The sequence below is a fragment of the Pinus tabuliformis genome, chromosome 2_2 (assembly GCF_031772625.1).
Source record: "Pinus tabuliformis cultivar Carrire ecotype Pingquan chromosome 2_2, CPIR1, whole genome shotgun sequence".
Lineage (NCBI taxonomy): Eukaryota > Viridiplantae > Streptophyta > Pinopsida > Pinales > Pinaceae > Pinus > Pinus tabuliformis.
The window spans coordinates 1,163,834,565-1,163,844,173 of record NC_142300.1 but is presented as its reverse complement, the minus strand read 5'-3'; the positions used below and the strand labels follow the sequence as shown (position 1 = coordinate 1,163,844,173).

Here is a 9,609-nt window from a genome sequence, read left to right as displayed (position 1 = left end):
AACTTGAAAGTATTGTTTCCCTGTCTAGAAATGGATGGGTCACTTTTTTGTATGGTAATCCAATTTTAAAAATAAAGACCTAAACTTGAGAGTTCTTAGTGAAACAGCCAATGATCTTCTACATCTATTATATGGTCCATGGATTATGTCTCACCAGGTTTAACAACCACTCAGGCCAGTTTTGTCTAATACAGAACATAAAATACAATCAAATTATATGTATTATATTAAACAAAATTTCCAATGAGACTGTACAAAGAGTGTTACAAATATGTTTAATTTCCCCAAATATTTCCAAAATTCCCAAGTTTTTTAGATTCATATTTATGCTTGGCAATATTAACCCCAATATTTCTAATAAGCTTCTTTCCAGACCCTTCGCAATATATTCCCCAATTGTCCTATTAAAGGCAAGATATGCATGTCTTACAAAAAATTATTTTGAAGATTATACATTGGCATTTTATTCTGAGAAAACAATTGTATTATGTCTACAAGCTTTGAAAGCAAGTCCAAAAAAATAAATCCAATACATCACTAACAGAAAGCCTACAACACATAATCCGGCAAGAAGTACAACAGCATATGGATGACATAAAAGAAAGGATCTTAGGGAACTCTGCATGGAGTGCTGCAGCCACTTATATCCCTAAGCCTGATACCTGCCTCACAGTTTCTGTCAGTACTAGTAGCGTCCCACTATGATTTAAAGGATCTCATATCAACTATTTTACAAGTTATTTTCGCGAATAATTGAATGTGCTTGTTGTACAACAGATATCCAATCTTATAACCTTGTTAGACCATGAAAATTAAGGCACCCCCCTAGCCGGTAAGGGTAGTTATGATGCTTCTCCAAATGCTTGATAAGCCACCCACCATGCACCAAAAGGAAAACAGTATCCCACCTTAATCACGCAGGGCAGGGAACAAAATTGCAGAAATAACATCTCCATTAACTCACTCTCCAATACTAAAATCATGAGATTGCACATCCTGCATTTAATAAATATTGCAAAACTATCGGTATTTTTATATTGTTATTCATCCATCAAATGGTCTTTGACCATCAATCTCGTTACAATCTCTCAGCATTGACCTCCTCTTCATAGCTCCAAGCCTTTCCACTCCTACCTTTTATATAAGAGTAGGATGGTTGTCTCTCTTTTCCCATCTCCAATCCTTGATAACTTCTTGACGCAAGAAATTCTGCACCAGATTTGGCAATTCCTTTCATGGTAACAGAATTTACCAAATTTTCATTCAGTTGAAGAGCTTTTTGTGTTGTATTTGCTAGCACAATGGCCCTTTCTTCTTTCTCATCAATATCATCTGCAGGAAAAAGACATTGCTTAAATGTGTCATCGTCATCCTCACTAACATTGATGCAATGAAATGCTTTAATATTAATGAAAGAAACACAAACTGGCCGTCCAATTCCTTACTAATGCACTCAATAACAGTGCAAGATAAGATGAAATGAAGGGAAACGAAGAGTAAAATAAAATAGCAGTCTTCAAAAGCACCCCACAAACAGAAAATAAAATAGTTGAAGAAAGGAATGACTGCTTTTCATGAAACATGCCCTTGCTATAACAGAAGATCATAACCTTAAAAAGAAATTATTATGGATAGAATTAAACTAAATAACAAGATGTGTGTGCGTAGATAGATATACTATGCGCTATCGACTCAATCATATATAACAGGATTCAATAGTTTTCTGAAGATCTAGTATAAAGAAAATGGATAAAACTTCATTTTGTACTTGAATAGAAGGATATCAAATAAACAAACCCTAATCTTTGAATCAGTGAAATAACAATGTAAAACCTGCATTTGGAGATCCTATTCATAGCTAATGAATTTCGTAAAAGACAAAAGGAGTGGTAAGGTGATTACATCAGGAGATAAGGTGCATGGGTTGTACAGATTTGTGGAGGTTGATGTAGCGAAATCACACTCTTTGGCAACCAGTGTTAAGATTAGAAATGGTTCTTCACGGCTAAAAAGTATCAACATTTTAATTTCCAATACCATTCTGTTTGAACAAGCCTAAGAAGCTTAATGATTTTTCATGATTCCAGGAAGAAAAGGATGTATATGCAACATCCTTGGCAAGTAAACAGTGCAGGCAGTGTTTGATGAAGGAAAGGCACAAAGAGAGAAAGAAGTGTTGGAGTTTGTCCATTATGATTTGTGTGGGCCCATTAAGACAACTTATATATCTGGTGCAAGGTACTTTCCTCTTTTTGTGGATGACTTTTCTGGAAGAATGTGGGTGTTCTTCTTAAAGAAGTTTGATGCATTTTTGGAGTTAAAATATTTTCAGACAGTTAAGTTTATTAATGTCCAACCTAGGGAAAATTTTAGGGGTGAAACTTCGCAAATGGGCTATTTTTGGAGGTTTTCTGAAAAAATTATTTGCCAATTTGGTTAAAAAGTCACCTATTTTTACATATATATGATTAATCATTAAATGGATGATATTCACCAAAAAATTACCAATTTTAATACTAAATTACATGTTTTCACTGAATATTCACCTACATTCTATACACATGAATTTCAAACCACAATAGTCGACTACAATACTATATAGAGAAAATATTAAATCCTTAATATATATCCTGGGACTCCAACCAATGTCAAGATTAGATTAGCACTCATCTCGTTGGAGCTTAATGGAAATATATTTATTGGAGCATTTTTGGCTATGTTTCCAAGAAACATGGGTTCGGGGACGAGGACGGGTACGTCATTTTTTCAAACAGGGTGCGTAGGTTCTTCAGGGGTATATATATATATATATATGTGTGTGTGTGTGTGTGTGTGTGAATATTAAATATGAATTTGTATATTTTTCAACTTTAAACAAGAAAACTAAAATATTTATGATTTAAACTTTAAAGAGTTAATCATGCACATCATTGAACATTCAACATTCACATTGAAATTTCAAAGTTTTTAGTTTGATATCAAGTGAAAATTGGAGTTTACATATTAATAAGAATCATGATATATGTCCATTGTCATACTACATTCAAAATTTGCCTTAAGGCGTCTCCAAACATGAACTAAGAAATTTTAAAATACTAAAATAAAAATAGCTAATAGTGAACAATGGCTTCCTCAAGCCATGTCATCAACATCACTCAGATCTTCAGTGAGCATGCTCTCCAGGTAGGAATCACTCTCATCTTGAGGCTCCTGCTCATCCATAGCAACTAGAGGTAGCTCAATAAGGCCATTTGATTGTATCTCCACGTCCACACACATATCATCATCTATGTATTGGTCCCATCTCTTGGAAGGACCCTCCTTGTACGCAGGGTCTTTTTGAGATATGAAACAGAGTGTGCTATGAATCTACACTAAGTTCTTTGCCTTCGTTGAGCCCAACCTATTTCTCTTTACTGATAGGATAAAGGCTTAAGTACTCCAATTCCTTTTGCAAGATGAAGAACTAGCTATAGTGCCCCGCTCTAGTTGACTGACAATGATATGACATTAACAATTATTTAGCCCTAAGGCCTACACTTTATTCTTTGAGGACCTCAAGTTGAGGATCCGGACACATGACTCCATTATTAGTGGTTGTGATATTATTGGTTGTGATGTTTATGTATGATCTCCATTGATATTATGATGAAGATAGCATTAATGGTTATGCGTGTTCTCTATTGATATTATGATGATTGTGGCATAAATGGTTATGTTTGTTATCTATTTGAATTTATGATGATGATAACAGTAAAGTATATGTATGCTCTCTATTGATATCATGATGATGATAGATTTGATGGATAGGTATGTTTTCTATTGATGTTACGATGTTGATAGATTTGATGGATATGTATGCTTCCATTGATGTTATGATGATGATAGCCATGATGGATGTGTCCTCTATGTTACCTACTTGCATTAGTTATGGTTCACAATGAACAATGATGTGAATGACCAGGTGATGCTAATGACGCTATTATGACAATGACTAACACTGAGAAACCTTGTTACTGATGATTATTGAGTATGGCATGAAACCACCAGAGGCACTCGCACATGACGAGTTGACGACACCTGGTTTGATCAAAATTTATATTATTTTACCTTTGAAATTCTAATTCAATTTTGAAACCTGCTATATATGTTTATCTATATTCTGATGATATGTTAGTGGTTGCAGGGACAGATTAGTTTCTTGGCCGAATGACTCACATATGGGTGATGGGTTTGTACAATTGGATGGAACTGCATGGGAGCAGTGGGACAGTATCCCTGATCTCACCCACTAGCACTCCCAACGTGACTTGGGCTAGAAAGGTTGAAACATCTTCGCCTTGAAGATCACAATGTCATGAGGGCAGGTCCCAAAGTTGGGTCGCTCATGAGGATTTTACTGGGGGGCATGCATCAAGGCGGATTCCTTAATCCCTGACACCATTAGTCTCACTATAGCAGGCAACATAAGAGATGATAGTGGTGTCTGTTGTTGCATCTATATTTTTCCCTCGTAGCCACTGAATGCATGAAGCGCAAGTGGCATGGCATCCTTGAAACTTCAAGGGAATTTCTTGAAGGGCATGACCAACTTGGCACCCTTGGCATCACAAATAAAGAGTTAGGCGTGGCACCCTTGGAACTTCAAGGGAGGTTCTTGAAGGGCACGACCAAATTTGGCAGCCTTGGAATCATTAAAAATAAATAAATTAATAAATATAATCAAGAAATGAAAACTAGGTAAATTTACATCAAGGGTAAATGATGTTAGAAACCAAGGTAATTAAATCAAGAATAAAACTTGGGTTAAGAGGATCATAGTAAGAAATAAAATATTTTATCTTAAAAACTCTACCCTTCCCATGTTAGAAAATATTAGGTAGATTATGTAGTTTAATTAGGCAAAAAGGGGAAAGAGGGACATAAATGTAAGGATAAAGATTAATCCTAAAATAGTTAAACCTAATTAAGAGGAGGATGGTGAATTAAAATAAGACTAATAAATTAAATTTTAGAGAAATGTAGAGAACCTCCATGTGGCAACAACCAACATAAGAATATCCATCTAAGAGATAACTTGAGTTAAATTAGGGAGTAGATAGGGGATCAAATCTTGACTCATTAATTGACTTTAGTAATGAACACAAATTAAGGAGTAAAAAGGGGGATCAAGAGACAACTAGGAGAAGAAATAGGAATCTTGTTGAGGTGAGGAAAAATATTATTTTTAAATTAAAATTTAAGTAAATAATTTTGGATATCCTTGATGAGAGAGTGACACATGGGTGGGTGAATAATCAAACTATTGAATTATCAAAAATAATTAATTATGCATGAAATGCCAAGTGTCACCTATGAGGACTCCTTAAAAGAAGGGGCAAGCCATGAGAGAAAGGGGCCTTTTTACCCTATTGTTGGATGGATGAGACTAGGCCAGAGTAGTGACCATGAGCTATAGTGGGTTTGGTGAGATAGAGGACTTTAGAGAGGGGACTCTTGAGCCAAGGAGTGCTCTCCTCTACCAACTAATTACTTTCCTCCATTGTACAACCCCATTGCAGCTCAGGGGTCCGTGGGGAAGGAGAGTACCTAAGGAGTAGGTTGGGAGGTCAACTGGTGGGTCATTGCATTCGGATTAAGCACGTCAACATTCACACTTGGAGGCAACCAACAACGAAGGAAGGCAAATAGCGGCAAGTCAAGTTTGAATCGTGTCTCCTGGTGAACGGTACCAATGTTGTTATAGTATTCTTTTGTATGACTTCATTATAGTTTTAGTTAACATGTAAATTTAATGATATGTTCAATAAAGAGAATTTCCAAAAAAAATTATATATTGCTTAATGAGTTTTGAGTTCCCAATGCTATTTTCTTATGGTTGTATTTTAGTATTTAAAGAAAAAAAAAAATTATAGGGTTGGTCCCTACACTAGCTACCTGGAATATTAGGGGAAGCCCATTAAATTAATTTAAAATTTAAAAATAAAAAGTAAAAACTAAAATGAACCCCAAAGAACCCGATTTTGGGGTTCTATGTACCCATCATCGGGGTTCTTTGTACCCTTCAAGACAAAAGAACCCAATTTTTTTTAATGGAGAACCCAATTCTTATGGGTTCTTCTCAGAAGCACCCGTACCCGAATCCGGTACTTGGGGACGAGACCCCGGGATGGGTTCGAGAACCCCACCCCCGGATTCACAAACCTGTGCAACATAGATTGTTGGTGTTCATGGCTTATCTATGTGCTGAACTTTTTCAAATTTTAAGTTGTTCTTTCTTGCTTATTTCTTCTATATCATTAAAGATGTCATTGTGATTACTCAAGATTGTTGGAAATATTGAAAGGGGGGGTTAATCAGTGTTTCGTAAATTTCAACAATTTAAGTATCAAAATGATTAACCAATAACATCACATCAAATATATATATATATATATATATATATATATATATATATATTACAAAGGAAGCTTCTACAACTGGAAGGGCTACAACCTCAAGATTTACTACCACCTACTGGAAGGAGGCGACAACCTCCTAAAGGAAGCTACAACTTCCTTCCCTAGTACCACCTTACCACCATATAGAATAAAAAAAAAGATCTTCTTGGGCTTCCGTACTAGGGATGATGGCCCAATTACAACAACACTCAAACAAATTCAATTATGCTCTTCTTCAAAGTCAGATCCAAAACGTCTGCTTCAACACTCTCCAAGTATGCTCAAAATAAGATCTCCAAATTACTTCAAGTCTGCTACAAAGATGATCTCAATAATGCTTCAACAAGTGCTCCAAAAGTCTTCAAGGGACACTTCAAATATGCTCCATGATCTGCTTCTAGACTGGTTCAACAAGGGGGCTTCTAGTGCTGCTTCAAAGGTCTCCAAAATCTGCTTTGCAGTCACTTCAAAGTCTTCTTCAAAGATGCTTCAAAATTTATTCCCAAAGATCTTCAAGATGCTTCAAAAGTTATTCCAAAAGATTTTTTCAAGAATGCTCCAAGTTCAATTCTGCTCCAAGTCTGCAACAAGGTAGGCTTAAGATTGCTTAGGAAGTCTGGCTCAAAATCTTCTTTAATAAGCTTCACGATGGCTCCAATAAAACTGGTAGTGTCTTCAAATTATGCCTCAGAATGTCTCCAAGAGAGCCCTGAAAGCAGAGGTTTAAGTCTGTCACAAAAGAGGCTAAGATATAAGGCCGAAATAGTCTCTTCCACAGGGCCGAATGTCCACAGGAGGACACGAAAATTCAGACCCTGAATCTGTCACAGGAGTCTGAGTTCTGTACTTGCCTCAGTCCCAAATTTCCACAGGCCTGAGCCTCTTCAACAGGGCGAAATCACAGATCAAGGTCTGTCCTTCAGGCCAAACCACAGGCTGAATTAGGGAGAAAATTGTTGATATAGTCTAGGCCGAGTTTTGTCCAAAAATGGGCTGAGATTCAGGCTGTGGTAGAGGTCGAATTCTGCTCCTAATGTGGACAAGCTTTTCTCCAAAAACTGATCATGAAATTGCCAATAACCATAACCTAAAACCAAAGAAACAAGAACCCAAAAAACGCTTCTTTAATTTGCCTTCCTTCAGATTTTCGTTTAAGCAAAAGGCCTCAGATTTGTGTTTCGAACTTCTCCTTTTATCCCAACCAACGAATGCTTGCACCTAGAATGCCAACAGCTGTTGTATTTATAGAGATTGAGACAACCTATAATGGGGCCTGTTACCCACCAAAAGTGGGTTACCCCATAGGAGAATTTTTCTCCTAGGCATATCTTCAACCGGTAGCCAGCAGCCCCTGATAGCCACCGATGTAGCCGGGACATTGTGCAATTTGATCTCTCCTACTTGAATTAGTCATATGTCTCGTCGCCCATCAGTCGAGAGCATATGTGTGAAGGTGGGCAATCCAACCTGGAAGGTATGTCTTTCATTGTGAAATCGGGTGCTTATGCTTGTTTTTCATTGGGCATTTTGGGCATGAATTATTGGGTGACTTGGAAGAAGGGCGGGCTTTGACTAGGGTTTTGTTCCATCCCCTTAAATGTTGAGTTAATCCTCAGCCCTAGTCCCGTGGGATCTCCCCTGTTGGGCTATGGATTTAGGAAGGGTACTACTTGGGAAACCCCGATTTTGGTAGCGTGGTCCCGTTTTCCCGTTTCACATTTTTCACTCCCCTCCACACATTACAAGCCCTCTTTTATCATCTTTCCTCTCTGGGTCCACATGACCATTGGATCCACAAGGCACTGACACACCCCCCTCCCCTTGTCCACATGCTTGGGTCGGGCCTAGAAATGCTGCCTTGAAGGTTGATGCAATGAAAAAAAAGGGTTAAAAGAATATCACGGCCAAAAGAAAAATCCAAAAGAAAAGAATATTGTAAAATGCAAAAGATGGACGGGACATTAAAATAGTGCGTGGGCAAAAGCCGAACATGAGCTCTACCGCTTATCATTATGGCCATCACCCTGGTTCCTAGGGTCCATGAGTGCCCCGACATCATTAAGGAACCCATGCACGTCCCAACCTTTGGTGGGTGATGCACTGCCCCACCTTAAGGGGGTAATAACTTCTTTACATCATACACAACATGCTCTCATTTCTTGGAAGCCTGAGTAGTAATACAAAGAAAAAAAAGGCAAAAGGAAAATGAAGAAGGGTGGAAAAACAAAGTCTAGGGTAACTCATGCATCCATGATTGCTCCCTCCTACATGTTTATGCCCAATATGTGGACATTCCTCATCATTTCCACCCTTGTACCCATGGCATTTGGCCTTGAGACCCCTATGTCCCCATCCATCTCATCATTATTCACATGACCCCTATCAATTGAAGGATATATCTTGGACCTATCTTTCTCCTTAGGGGTTGGGAACACCTAATAGGGTCGTTTATTAACCACTCCTACCTAGGGAGGTAACACTACTTTGAGTTCAAAACCCCAAATTTGGAACTAGGATGCGGGGAGCGACCTCCCCACCCCCCCAAATCTGCTCTCGAAGCGCACTCCCCTCAGAAGCGCTAAGAGAGCAACCTTGGGAGAATGCTCCTTATTCGCTCCCGTTTGGGAGCGAATTTCGGGAATGCGCTACTGCTAAAAAAAATTCGCACCCTAGTTTCTCCCGCCAAAAAAAAAATCTCTCCCTCCCTAGTGCTTTCACAAGTGATTAAGATTATCTACCCTTGAATCTTGGCAATCAATGGATTTCCTTTATCTTTAATTTTCGTCCTTTTACTTAAATTTTTAACATTACCATGAAATGACTTAGGATGTTTGAGATTGGTTTCAACCTCATTGGATTTCATATGAAGAAACTCGATTTTTAGATATCACTCAACATCCAGAGACTTAATGGTTTTCAGGATTTCAAGATTTAGGGGATTGCAATGTTTCCAATTGATTTTGTCATGCATGAGGGTATGAGATTGGCATTTGGTCAAAAGCATGAAGTCGTTTAAGTACCTTGATGTTGGTGTCATTGATTGTTGAACTTTGTTGATGTTGGTGGTGTTGCTTGTTGAACTCCTTTACAATGGCATTAACTAAAATGTACCCTTCACTCAAAGGAAAATAATTGGCTAGGCATGCTAAGCTATTTTTACCATATTATA

The 9,609-nt window shown here is 37.7% G+C and overlaps 1 protein-coding gene across 2 annotated transcripts in view; it reads right to left on the bottom strand.

Moving 5' to 3' along the window:
- Nucleotides 1–572: 572 nt before the first annotated feature.
- The window catches only part of LOC149197567 (diphthamide synthesis DPH2 family protein), a 299,511-nt gene continuing 290,474 nt past the window's right edge, over nt 573–9,609 (bottom strand). For both annotated transcript variants that reach the window (XM_089405897.1, XM_089405898.1), the window contains one exon: nt 573–1,332. In XM_089405897.1, coding sequence (XP_089262023.1) covers nt 1,079–1,332 — 254 coding nt within the window. In that variant the 3' untranslated portion in view covers nt 573–1,078. The remainder of the gene's footprint in view (nt 1,333–9,609) is intronic.